Below are 13,648 nucleotides of genomic sequence, written 5' to 3' on the forward strand. Positions count from 1 at the left end.
TAGATCATGAACGCAGAGGAAGCGGTGTTGACACGGGCCCTGGTGAGCGACATTATTATTTACCAGGCCTCGCTTCTGCCTCTGCTGGGATCAAGGAGCTGAATAAGCAGTTGGTGGGCAAGCGTAAAACCCACAGACAGACCGCGGGTGCCAGCTCTGCAGGGGATGGTGGCATGAAACAGGTCAAGGCGGCCCAGCAGGGACCAGGTGGACAAAGCGCAGAGTCCAGGCCATGTGGGCCTCAGGGAGGCAGTCCTCAGCTCAGGCGCCCCACCCCTGGAGGCCATCTGGCCACTCGAAGGCTGTCTCTGGCCTGGGCGTTGCTCGTGGTGCTTTCTTCTGGCCAGAACATCACTTCCCCCCTTCCTTCATAGTCGCACACCAACTCACCTGCATAGCTGAGCTCGGGGATCCTGACCTCCAGACAACTGTCTCCTGCTCCTGTCCTGCCTCCAGCTGGGTGTGGCACCCCTCTCGCCTCCCCCGGGATCCTGCCTACCCTGGGCTTTCCCTGTCCCTGGTCTCATAACACTGGGCAGAAGCTGACAGTCCCAGCTCTGTCTCTGCACACTGAACTCCGAGCTCCTGGACTGCTGAGCCCACCTTGCTCATTTCTGTGCCTCTAGCACCTCACACAGAAGGCCTGGAATTGGGAGCCCCTGCTAGGTGCCGGTGATCCAGGCACTGTGGAAACAAAGATGAACTCAACACAGTCCTCAGCCCAGAAGGCGTCATGGAAACAAGAGGGGAGTTATATCTGACATGGACAGAAAGCTTCAGGGGCCCAGGCAGTCCAAAGGAAACTGAGCCTTCTGCCTACCAAGGTGGATGGGTTAAGCACAGGGGTTAAGACTCAGAATGTCTGTGTTCAAATCCCAACCCTGCCTCTTCTAGCTGTGTGACCTTGGGCAAGTTACTTAACCTCTCTGTGCCTCTGTTTCATCTGTAAAGTGGGAATAATAGTATTCATCCGAAAGCGTGATTTGAGGATTAAATAAGATCCTACAGGAAAAGTGCAAAACTTATTTCTGGTCCAAAGGAATTGTTCAATATACATTGGTTTGGATTACTTCCTGAGGGTGGGAGGAATCAGAAAAGCCCCTTAGAGGTAACATAGTCCTAGATTAAGCCCCTGTGTTTTCACATTTGGTCCTGGGCCATGCCAGCCATACCCTCGGCCAAAACACATGCCTGAGTCTCCTGGCTTGGAGCACTGAACAGCTCCAAGAATCTCAAACCCCATAGGGGGTTTTCTCAAGCCTAGGGCAGATTCTGCCACTTGGCTGCCAGCAAGGAACGCCCTTCCTCTGAAGGTAGGCGTTCTGCTGCAGACGTCGCATGGGAGGCACAGCCCACAGGTGCCGAGCCCTAGGCACACATATGAGACCACAGCCAGTGAGAGAGCAGCAGCAGCCCAGGCTTCAGGCGGCTCCCCCAGGCCTGGCTGGCCATGCAGTGGCAACTGTGGTGAGCATGGAGCTGGGCAGCCCAGGAGCAGGTCAAGCAGTCGTTAACAGCAACCAGACGGAGCCATTTCCAGATCTCCAGCGCTAAGGTGGAGCCGGCTTCCCCTGTATTCCACGCAGCAGGAGCATGGCTTTATTAAATATGCATGGCGATCACCTTGTTACTGTGCCGAATGATTGTATGTACTGGAGGCAAGCTGCCCGCATCGCGCAGCGAACAGAAACTTTTCCATTTTCCTGGTTGTAGACAGGGGCGCGTGCTGGCCTCTGCTGCAGGGGCTCCCTGGCCACCCCTTACTCCATCTCACCTCCCTCCAGTCAGCAGCCCTCCTGATGTCCCCTGAGGTGTGAAAAGCAGGTGAAAGGCCATATTGATCTAAGGGTCTAAAGACCCTTCTTTAGAGCAACTGATCCAGAACTAATCTTAAATAATCACAGCCTCAGGCTATAGCCTGGTGGCCACTGGGGCCCCAGGGATGGTCACGCCAGAGCTGAGCTCTGTGGGCTAGGAGTGGACTGCACTATGGCTGGCAAGGGGCAAAAACAGGTGAGAACCAGGCAGGGCCCGACCCGGGGCCCTGTCCTTCCCTTCACCATCTGTCCCATGCTCCTGAACGGCTGTTGGCAGGAGGAAGGCTGTCTTCTAGTGAGGCGAGAGGATGGCAGACCTGCAGTGTGGGCTCCACGCCCCACACCCACTGATGACACCGATCCCGGGAGCAGCTTGATTTTCCAAATCAGTGACATACACAGCAATGCAGATTTAAGATGGGTAAATTATTACAATGACAGCAAATAATGTTCATCCAGCCCTCCCCCTTTCACTTGAATGTCCTTAGTTTGTCCTCCTGCTAACTCCCCACTGGTACTGTTACCATTCCATTTTACAGATGAAATAACTGAGGCCCAGGAAGCCTCCATGTCTTATTCAAGGTTGCATAGCTTGGCAGGGGCACAGCTAGGGTCCCGTCTGAAGCAGCCTGCTCTCCAACTGCACACGTCTAAGGGGGTAGGGGGCCAGCTACCCAGAGGTGGAAGTGGCCGGGACACAGGCGGGGGCTACTGTCTTCAATGATGCCTCCCCAGTCCTCCCCACTCCTGAAGTCTCAAGTGCCCCTGAGCTGCTGGGAGAGCCTGGGAGGAGCTCCACAGGCCCAGCTCACAGGGGCAGCTCTGTGCCCTGGGCCCTGCCACTCACATCTCCCCCGCCAGCAGCCGGCAGTCGCTTCTCTGCTCTTGCAGGCCCCTGCCTGTAGTTTCTGGATTCCCCTCCCTCCAGATCCGGTCATCAAAAGATTCTTCCTTGGAAATGCCTCTTAGTTCACCCTGCCTCCTGTTTCCTGAGCTGCCTCCTACCTGGTGCGTCCCAGTTCTCCTACTGGCAGCACTGAGAATGTCCTCTGGCCAACAGGGGGCTGAGGGCCTGCACCCTCTCATTCCCTTCTCTCTCTGCTCTCGGCTTCTTCCTGTCTCAGGCCCTGCTCCCCCAGTATTGAGAACAGGGGCTGGGTCCCCCTCATCAGACTAGAGGCCCTCAAAAGGCAGGCTGTGCCTCCTCCATGAGACTGGAGGCCCTCCAAGGGCAGGCTGTGTCTCTCCCCCCAGACTGAAGCCCCCACTCCAAAGACAGACTGTGTCTTCCACATCAGACTGAAGGTTGCCCCAAGGGTTGGGTCTCCCCCAACAGATTGGAGGTCCCCAGAGCAGGCTGGGCCTCCCTTCCCTCTCACACCACTGCCCTAAATGGGCGCCCAGCACACTAGGCCTACAGGCCGAGCACCTGTCCACCAGTATTCTCGTGGGTTGAGTCAGACCCTGTGCCAGGGGGTCCACAGGACACCGCTGGCAGAGCAGTCAGACTTGCTGTGAGGACAGTGCTGAGACACCTGGGGGCTGCTGGGAGAGGCAGGCCAAGGGGTCAGACATGTCCTTCTTCCTGGCTTGAGACCCAGATGGCTCAGGGGACCCGAAAGGACCGGGGAAAGCTAGTTCTCCTTGCTCACCTTCCTCTCAGAAGGCCGAGGAAGTGCAAGGCCCTTGGAGGAAAGAGATGGGGTGGGGTGGGCTTGGGGGATAGCAGGAAGCCCCCCAGCATGAACCAGGGACTGGAAAGGGATGGGGTGGGGTGAGCTGGGGGTAGAGCAGGAAGCCCCCCAGCATGAACCAGGGACTGGGAAAGGAATCTGCAGCTACAGTTGCTCCAGCTGTTCTTGGGGGAGAAAGGGGACCGAGGAACCGGGAAAGCTAAGGCAGCAGTTTTCCCTCCTGTTGGTGTCTCACTGGCCCTTGGCCCAGCCCTGTAGTACCAGTGAGGTCAAAGGTCCTCAGTTCCAGGTCCTGGCATGAGTCCAGGACATGAGGTTGGAGCTCATGCTGCCCAGGAAGGGTACCCCCCCCAGGCCCCTGCTCCTCAAAGGAGCAAAAGCTCACCCGCTGGTCCTGCACATGGCGCTGCCTCTCCCTCCTGTCTAAGGAGCTGGGCTGGGTAACTCCACCTCCCCTTCCCAGCACCCAGGAAGAGCCACTGATCAGTTATCTCCCAGGCTGGCACTGGCCGGGTACCACAGCTCCCAAGCATCATCTTACTCCTTGAGAGAGAGCTAATTTTATGTTTCAACTTGACTGGGCCACGGGCGCCCAGATACGTGGTTAAACGTGGCTCTGGGTGTGTCTGTGAGGATGTCTCTGGATGAGATTAGCATCTGAATGGTAGGCTCAGTCATGCACAAGGCCCTCCCAGTGTGGGCGGGCCTCACCCAATCTGCTGAAGCCTGAATGGAAAAGGCTGAGAGGGGAGAATTCACTCCCTGCCTGACTACCTTCCACTGGTTCTTTCCTGCCTTCAGAATCACGCTGAAGTATCAGCTCTTTTGAGGTCTCAGGTCTGCCAGCTTCTGAACCGGAAGGCACACCACCAGCTGGCAGGTTTCCCGGCCTCCGTATTCACACTGAACTATGCCGGCAGCTTGCCTGGGTCTCCAGCGTGCTGTCCACAGATGCTGGGGCTTCGCTGCCTCCACCACCCCATGAGCCGACTCTCTATGAATGAATCTCTTCCTATGTACATGTGTATACATATACATGCACATACACACACTCACATATGTCTCATTGGTTCTGTTCCTCTGGAGAACCCTGACTGATACAGTAAGGAAAAGGATTCCAGGAATGGGACACTTATTCCCATTACAGACTAGAAGCCTCGTGCTCCCCGGGGGCCAGCACAGAGGCGCCCAGGTGTAAGCCGCAGAACTGAAAGACGATCTGGTTGGTCTGGCTCCAGCAAGCCAGGGAAAGAGGCGGGCCGCATCCCCAAGACTCAGCCTCCAGTCTCAGAGCTCATTCATAAGGCCCCGTGCCTCAGTTTTCCCCTTTGTCAAATGAGAGTGGTGTCATCTGGAGCCCAGCCCTGATTATCTGTGCTCTTAAGATCCCAGGACTCCACTTAGTGTTTCTACTGTTGAGTAGCTGATTCACGGCTGCATGACAGAGAACTAGATAGGCAAATGAAGACCGCCCCTCATGAGGAAGCCCCCTGGGAGGGTTCCACTCCAGGCCAGGTGGCGACTCATCGCAATCCATAGTCCAAACAAATCAAACATCACCAAAATGCCTCTTGGGGACCCATGCTGAGTCTCCCGCCCAGGATGGACTGCAGGTGTGGTCAGGTAAGCGGGCAGTGCTGTTGGTCAGAGACAGGCATGGGCCTAGGCTGAGCCAGGGACGAGTCCCCCAGACCAGTCCCTCATCCTGGGGGCCAAGGCATGGATGGTGCTGGAAACAGGGCAATGCAGGACCCAGGCAGCCTCTCCCTCCATGTGGTTTGAAGAGCCCAGCGGATGGCTGTATCCACCCTGGCCATACCCTCAGCATGGCCTGGGCTCCATGGGTACAAGTCCTGGGTACCAGTCCAAGGACAGGGACCCCAGTTCCACTTCCACAAGCAGCAACCAACACAACTCAGGATCCAGGCCACAGTGCAGTGCGGCTGGGCGCTTTCTGCTCTTGGTAGCCTTGGCGATGTGTGGCAGAGGAAGAGGTCAGGCCCAATTGGGACCTTGGCCCCCTCTGCTTCCAGACAAACTCTGCCCAATCGATCCCTGAGATGCTACTGGGAGCTGAAAGCAGTGCCGGGGTGGACGTAAGAAAGGGTCAGCGAAAGGGAGGCAGGCCTCCAGGGCCACAAGCCAAAGGATAGGGCAGTACCTGAGGCTGGAGGGTGGTGGCTTCCAGGACAGTGACCCGGGGCCCACAGCTGGCCCACACAGCATCCTCCAGGCTCAACAGGGTGCGGACAGGCCCAGGTCCCACAGTCAGGCACACGGGAGGGCTCTCCAGGTCCCACAGGACACCTCCTGCAGGGAGAGAGGGGAGGCAGGTCAGGGGCCAGGAGTGGCAAGCAGGTCCCCCAGGAACGCAGGCCAGCAGCAGGGGGCTCAGCGGGGCCCCACACACCCTCTCCCTGCACTCCAGGGCCTTTCTCTCTCCATCCAGCTGGATGGTGGCTGTCCCCATCTGCCTCCGACTCCCACCATTCATTTCCCACACCCGGCCACACCTACTCTCAGATTCGTCCTTTCCTTCCTCCCTTCCTCCATTCTCTTTCCCCCTTCCCTTCCCTGCCTCTCTCTCTCTTTCCCTCTCTCCCATTCGTGTAGTAAACACCTACTCCACATCAGGCCATGCACTGGGTGCCGGGAAGACAGAAAGGAATCAGACACAGGCCCCACCCTCAAGGAAGCCCTTCACTGGTCAGAGCAACCAACAGGTTAATCAACAGTTATCACATGACACGCCAAGCACAAATGAGCAGGCCTGCACAAGGGTCTTGAGAACTGCTGAGATGGACGGAGCTAATTCTGCCCCGGGGGAAATCCGGGAGGCTTCTCAGAAGAGGCAGCATGATATGGTGGAAAGTGTCCTGGACCCAGAGTCGGGAGACTTGGGGTCTAGCCCTGGTTCTGCTACGACTAACTTGCTAAGGACCTTGAGCACATCTCTACCCTTCAAGAGGCCTCAGTTTCCCCATGTGTAAAATAGGGTGAGGAGTTGACAAGATTGTCTCTGAAGACTTTTCCGATGCTATAGCTTATCCAGACTGAATCTTGATTTCTCATGAATCTTTTGGCCGACTCCAAGGCACTTCTGTCAAATTTACCAAGATTTCTTCCTCCTCCAGAAACACCACTGCCACCAGGTGAGGTAGAGGGTGTTTTTTGTTTGTTCGTTTCTTTTTTCTTTGAGACAGAGTCTTGCTCTGTCTTCCAGGCTGGATTGCAGTGGCACAATCTTGGCTCACTGCACGCTCTGCCTCCCCGGATTCCGGCGATTCTCTTGCCTCAGCCTCCGAAGTAACTGAGATTATAGGTGCCTACCACCATGCCCGGTTAATTTAAAGTAGACACAGGGTTTCGCCATGTTGGCCAGGCTGGTCTCGAAATCCTGACCTCAAGTGATCCACCTGCCTCGGCCTCCCAAAGTTCTGGGATTACAGGCATGAGCCACCGTGCCTGATCCAGAGGATGTTCTGAGAGACAATAAATCTCGTCTGTCATCCCTGAAAACCAAACAGACCTAGGAGTCTGGCCCAAGCCAGGTCCTCCCCTCCCCCGGGATGCCGAGCTCACCCAAGAACCATTTTCTCTGGCAACCAAGCGATGTGTGCCTAGATTGTTTTTTTCTCAGAAGTCACACCTGATGCCACACAGAACCCTAGTGGCTGCCCTGTCTTGTCAGGGTGCCAGGTAGGTAAAGGGAGTTGAAGGGGAAGCTGGGGCCCAGCCTGGAGCAGCCTGGGCCATGGCACACTCTGGAGAGATAGGCAGCAGTGACAGGGGACTGAGAGACAGGACACAGCTAGCTGTGAGCTTGCCAATGCCCTGCTACCTCACCTGCCCTCCGCTGGGTCCCTGATACAGAGCAGCCCATCACAGGTAGACCCTTCCCCTCTGAGCCAGCTGCTTGGTGGCACGATGGGGCACAGCTGTCTCCAAAGCTGGAAGGGCCCCAGGGTACGTGATGGAAGCCACTGCTGGGGTGTGGTCAGAAGAGCCAAACTAGATTCCCACCCCCTCCCCGTCCTTCCCTGTCCTATCCCATGCTTTGCCTGGTCCCAGTTTTCCCTCCCTCCCCTCCTCTTTCCCATCTATAAAACAGGTTCCCCTTCTGCCCTCACGCCCTACTTAAAATGGGCAGACTCCAAGCTCAGCTAAGAGGCAGGGGAACAAGGACTCCCCTCGACTTCCAGGCACACAGAGCGCTCTGCCCAGCCAGCCAGCGTGAGCACAAGGGAAGCAGTCAGAGCAGGGCAGTCCTCAGCCCCAGAGCTTCTGTGTGAACTTGGACAGGGGGCTTCGCCTCTCTGGACCTCAGTTTCCCTCATCTGCACACTGGGCATGATAACCACACCTGCACTTCTCCGGATGTTGCAGGGAGTCAATAAAATATGCAAGAATATTTATCTGGGCACACAGTCAGGGGCCTTGACAGCAGTTCTTACATAGCATTCTGTATCCGCACACCAGGCCCTCCCTCCTTGAATTACTTCCTTAACTCCCACCAAGCCTGTGTGGTAGATACTATTATTATCCCTGTTCATAACAGAGACAACTGAGATACAGTGAGTTTAAATAACTACCCCAATTCACTCAGCTACAAAGGAGTCTATGCTCGTGGCTCTTACTGTTTGATGTCATTTGCCACAACACAACAGTGTGTGGAAGCAAGTGTTGAATCCACTTAACCAACGTGACAGCAGTGACCTGTGGAGCTAAGACCTTGCACAATGGGTTTTGAACTTGGCTCTGTCTGACTCTGGGCCTGGCTTGCTTCTCCAACCACACTGCCCTCTCAGGTTTCTGAAGGGCTGTGCAGCTGGGCCTGGTGTCCAGGAGGGGTGAGTGACCTGAAGGCGGCCAGGCCTCCACCAGGGCTAGAGCCAAGAAAATGCAAGGCTTTGAGCACCCCCCAGTGGCCAGAGGTGAGTAGTGTTCGTGGCTGGAAGCCGGCGTCTCATTAGGCTGCTATGGCTGAGATGGGGGCTGGGACCCCTCCCAGGGACAAAGCAGCTAGGGATGGTGAGGAAACACCTCCCAAAACTGGAAAGGGAGGCTCTATCCAGCAGCGATAGCCACCGGAGCCCTTGCATCCACTCCCCTGGAACACAGCCTCGTTGTGGCAGCCTAGGTAGGGTAGGAGCTAGGGTCAAACCCTGAGGACTACATGAACGCTGTTCCTGCATTTGCGGGGAGTCTCCAGAAATCCTCTAAGAAGTCCTGACTCCAGGGCAGAATGATGAACTGTGATGAAATTTAATAATGCTAATACTGTTAGATCAAAAAGCTCACAAAGGCCGGGTACAGTGGCTCACACCTGTAATCCCAACACTTCGGGAGGCCGAGGTGGGTGGATCACCTGAGGCTGGGAGTTCAAGACCAGCCTGGCCAACATGGCGAGACCCTGTCTCTACTAAAAATAAAAAAATTAGCTGGGCGTGGTGGCGGGCGCCTGTAATCCCAGCTACTTGGGAGGCTGAGGCAGGAGAATTGCTTGAACCTGGGAGGCAGAGGTTGCAGTGGAACACCACTGCGCTCTAGCCTGGACGACAGAGTAAGACTCTGTCTCAAAAAAAAAAAAAAAAAAAGCTCATAAAGGACACTGGACAGGAGTCCCTGATTAGAGGGCCCATGGTGGGATCCTGAACAAGAGACTTCCCCTTGCTAGGACTCAGTTTTCCCATCTGTACCATGAGGACAAAACTTGGTCCTCTGAGATTCTTTCCAGCTCTCACACACCATGATTCTGAGATCACAAACCCAGTTGCTGTGAGCTCTGGTGAGAGCCGCCCCTGCCTGATGGCAGCCCGCACTTTCCACCCTTCCTCATCTTCCCCTCCAGTGGCTGTGGGTACGCACACACATGTTCTGGAACACAGGCCCACACGCACACACCTGCCCCTGCATGACAGCTCATTCATCTGGGCCGGGCACCAGCTCTCGCGGCCAGCACAAGGGAGATGAAGGTCCTGTCTCAGCAAAGGCAGCTTCAGGAGACTGGCATCCCTCCTCCCCCAGCCCTCAGCAGAGAAAGCCCCCGGGTCTCCCTCAGGGGTCAAGATCGGGCTGGAGCCAGAAAGCAGGTCCCAGAGTGAGTCATCACAGCTGAGAGGGGCCCAAAGGGCAGCCCCTGCCAGGCGACAGTAAATAGTGACTGTGATGATGATGACTGTGATAAAGGGACGCGTGGGAGGCGCCGATCCTCCAGGCTCTGTCGTGGCATTCGTGGGAATTGCCGTGTCTACCCTTTACAGCCATTCTATGAAGTGGGGCTGCCCACACCCCCATTTCATGGGCGAGGACACTGAGGATTAGAGGGGCAAAGCAAAGGCCCAACCTCTCGCAGTGGGGACTCAATCCCAGCAGCCTGATGCCCAGCCCATCCCTTACCCATTATGCTATGTACCCCCTCAAGGGGGGACTGCAAACCACGGCACCAGTGCCCAACCAGGGATACTCCAGCATCCCCACCCAAGGCCTGGCAATGCCCCTGTATCACAGGAGAGCCTGGGTAGCACACAGGCAAGGACAGTGGCCACCTGGCTCAGCTCCGGGCCCCAGCACCCTGCTGTGTGCCTGACACCTCAGGGGCACTGGCTTATTGAGCAAATGAATGAGCGATACAATGAATGAGAACAAGCAGATGCTCCTGAGGGCAGCAGAGTGACTGCCATGGCCATACTGCTCTCACCTCAGTTTCCCCATTTCTCAGCTGCAGGTGGGACTCTGAGGCTGCTCCAGCTCTGCCAGTCCATTCCTGCACGTGGCCTGGTCACCCTGGAGTCTGGACAGTCAACTCTCAGCTACTGGTTCTGTAGGTTCTGTCCTACACACCTATTTGTGTCTGGTCCTGTCCTTCTCCAATAAGCCAAAGCATGGCCAGGAATGCCAGTTTTAGCAGGAATGCCAGTCTTGGTCTCAGCCTAACCTGGCAGGACAGTAACCATGTGACTTCAAACACCAGCAAATACTTCATGGAGTACCTGCGTCTGGATGAAGATGAGGGGTCTAGATTTTCACAATCCCTGGACCCTCCACACCACCAGGGCCACCACAGTGGGTTCTGAGGTTGATACAGAGCCTGCCAGGTTGATGCAGGTGCAGTTCCAAGCCCTGGCTCTGCTGCTGGGATGGGTGGGGGTATCTGAGGGTTATCCAAGGCCTCAGTGAATCTGGATGAGGGCCAAGCTGATGCCAGTCCCACAGCTGCTCACGGACCAGGCGGATGATTCCAGACCCGGCTGCATGTAATCCAGGTAGAAGGTGATGGAGGCGAATCCCACCCACCCCATACGGTGTAGCAGGTCCTGAGAACCCAGCTGCCTGCCTGGGCCACCTCTGAAAGATAACACCGGGTACGGGTGGGGATACCAGGTAAGGCAAGCCCTGTCTCAGGGGCCTCTTGGCCACAGCCAAACTGGACACCCAGAGAGAGCATGACCACCAAATTCACCTGTCCAGGTGGCTGCCTCAGCCTCTCAGCCAGCCAACCTGCCTCCCCTCCTGTCTACCAGCCAGAGGGAGCCCAGTGCTCAGCCACCTCTAACATGCCTCTCTACTCCCTGACACACTGAGACAAGTTGGAGGCCCTCACAAACAGCTCTATCTGCCCCTGGCTCATGCCTAGTGCCACTTCATCTTCTAGTTGTCCAGCAAAACAACCTCCTCTCCGGCTTCCCCCACCAGATCAAGCATTCTCCTGCCTTCGGGCCTTTGCATGTACCGTTCCCGCTGCTGAGAACACCATCCCAACTCTCCACTTGCCTGACTTCTTAAGATCTTAGCCTCAGGATCCCCCCTCCTCAGGGAGACCTTTGTGGCACACCCCGCCCCATACTTGGGTAGTGAGGCTCTCACACAACACTCATTCCTTCCCGTAGGAGCCCTCGGCACCATGTATAATCTTATACTTCTGCTTGTTTACTAACCGATTCTCTCTCCCTCTATAGACTGTAAGCTCCATGAGGGCAGGCAGTCTGTCCATTTTGCTTGCCACTGTGTCCATGGCATATAGTACGTGCTTGGTAAGCATTTGGTGTACACATGTTTGCAAGGCAGGAAAGCTGGTAGAACATCTCAGCCTTCAGGCCTCATGGCCTCCACTCTACCTGGACAAGCCAAAGGCCCCTCACGTCTGCAGAGAGCTCTAGTCTGGGAGGCAGGGTACTGGGTGCAGGTTCAGCTCAGTCAGGGGGCTCTGGACAGTCTGCTCCCATCCAGAAAATGAAGGTGTGGGGTTCAATGGTCCCCAGTGGCCCTTTTGGTCCTGACAAACTAACAGGCTCCAACCCCAGGCTAGAAGCCAATGGGTAGACCCCAAGGCCCCTGTTTTGGGGTGAACTGTGCCCCCTCATCTGTATGTTAAGGTCCCAGCACCCAGTACCTCGGAATGTGACCTCCTTGGGAAGTAAGGTCACTGCAGATGTAATTAGTTAAGATGAGTTCATACTAGAGAGCAACAGGTCCCTAATCCAATATTATCTGTGTCCTCATAAAAAAGGGAAATTTGCACACCGACACACAGCCAGGGAGAACATCACGCGCAAGTTGAAGTTCTGTAGCCATAGGCAAGGAAACACCTGAAGCAGCTGGGAGCAAGGCCCTTCCCTAGCGCCTACTGAGGGCACATGACCCATCCAAACATGGACCCCTGGGTTCCAGCCTCTAGGATACGCGACTCTACATATCTGCCGTTTGTGGTCCTTGTCAGGGCAGCCTCACCTCCTTCCAACCCAGGTGTCCAAACTGGCGAATCGAGCAGTAAGAGGGAACAGGCCAATGGCGACCCAAGCTGGGGACCAGGGCGCCAGGGCGGCACAGGCCGGGCTCACAGCGTTCTGTGGGAGCCGGTCGGGAGTGGTCCCTCTAGAACTCCTCATGAGTCTCTGCAGATCTGAGCCCGTATTTACATTCACACGCACACTCGGTCTGACGGTGAGAAGGGTTTTTCCCTCCTTCTTCCCCCTTTAATTAAAAACTATAAATGCCTTATCAAAAGCTAATTAAAAATACCAACACAGTGCCAAGTGGCAAAAAAAAAAAAAAAATTAGCTCAGTACAAATATCCGTTTATAACCCTGCAACAGGCTGTGATGACGCAGCAATCACAGCCTGGCTGGCGGAAAAGGCAGGGGAGAAGAGACGCCATGGGCCTTCAGGCTCCTCTGCCCCTTCTAGGGGACTGGGGGCTGGCTACACTCTCCGCTCAGTCCCCTTCATCACATCGGGGCTGAACGAGCCCAGGGGATGGGGACCACAGCACTCCACATGGCTGGGGAGAAGGCCCCAGTCAGCATCATCTCAGTAAAGCAAAGGAAATTCTCAAGGGGTGCGTGAGAATTAAGATAACATGCATGCATTAAGTACTTTACCCCTGCCCTGGAGCACAGCAGCCCAAACATGGCCCTCCTGCGCTCCTGACATCGTAACCTGTGCTAGGGATGGCTCAATAAAACAACCCAGACAGAAATATTTGACTCCACTGAGTGCACCCTGGGCCTGGCCCTGTGCTTTGCCCTCATGGAGTTGTCTAACCCTCCAGGACCCATGAGCAGTGGGCGCTGCCCTTATTCTCATGAACAGCCCCAGGCACCAAAGAAGGGAGACCATGCAGCAAGGGTACAGCTGTCATCGGGCAAAGCCTGAACGGGAACCCAGGTCCCTCCGACCTACGAGTACCTCTTTTATCCGCTAGAGTCTCCTGCCAACAGGTTTCACTGCCCACATGGTAGTGAGCACCCTATTCCAGCAAGTATTCACGTATGGGGGACCACCCATTGATCCCCAGTGGGGCTCAGGGATCTCCCAATGCCCTCAGCACTAAGATTTCCCAATTCATCCCTGCCCAGCCTCCTGTATCCTCTCTTGGTAGAGAATCTGGCACCCAGCTGGCATCCAGGACTGCCCCCCTTCCTGCATTCCCCCCAGTCCTCACCGCTGGTCCGAGGGTAGGCAGCGAGGGTCCCATCCTGCAGGCCAGCGACCAGGTGGAAGGGGCTGTGTCGCAGGCAGAGCACAGGCTGCAGACCTGGGCTCCTGCAGGTCGCCAGGCACTGGGTGCCAGTGTCCACACTGCCATAGAGCAGGATGCTGCAGGGAGAGGTCGGAGAAGCAGGCTGAGCAGTCTGA

At 56.0% G+C, this 13,648-nt stretch overlaps 1 protein-coding gene across 13 annotated transcripts in view; it reads right to left on the reverse strand.

Moving 5' to 3' along the window:
• The window catches only part of ARHGEF10L (Rho guanine nucleotide exchange factor 10 like), a 185,791-nt gene that overhangs the window by 27,132 nt on the left and 145,011 nt on the right, over positions 1 to 13,648 (reverse strand). For all 13 annotated transcript variants that reach the window (XM_033228101.1, XM_033228097.1, XM_033228103.1 and 10 more), the window contains 2 exons: positions 13,455 to 13,609; positions 5,673 to 5,821 (listed from right to left, as the gene is read on the reverse strand). In XM_033228101.1, the coding sequence (XP_033083992.1) occupies positions 5,673 to 5,821; positions 13,455 to 13,609 (304 nt within the window). The remainder of the gene's footprint in view (positions 1 to 5,672; positions 5,822 to 13,454; positions 13,610 to 13,648) is intronic.

This window comes from Trachypithecus francoisi, unplaced genomic scaffold (genome assembly GCF_009764315.1).
Source record: "Trachypithecus francoisi isolate TF-2019V2 unplaced genomic scaffold, Tfra_2.0 Lachesis_group12, whole genome shotgun sequence".
Classification (NCBI taxonomy): Eukaryota; Metazoa; Chordata; class Mammalia; order Primates; family Cercopithecidae; genus Trachypithecus; species Trachypithecus francoisi.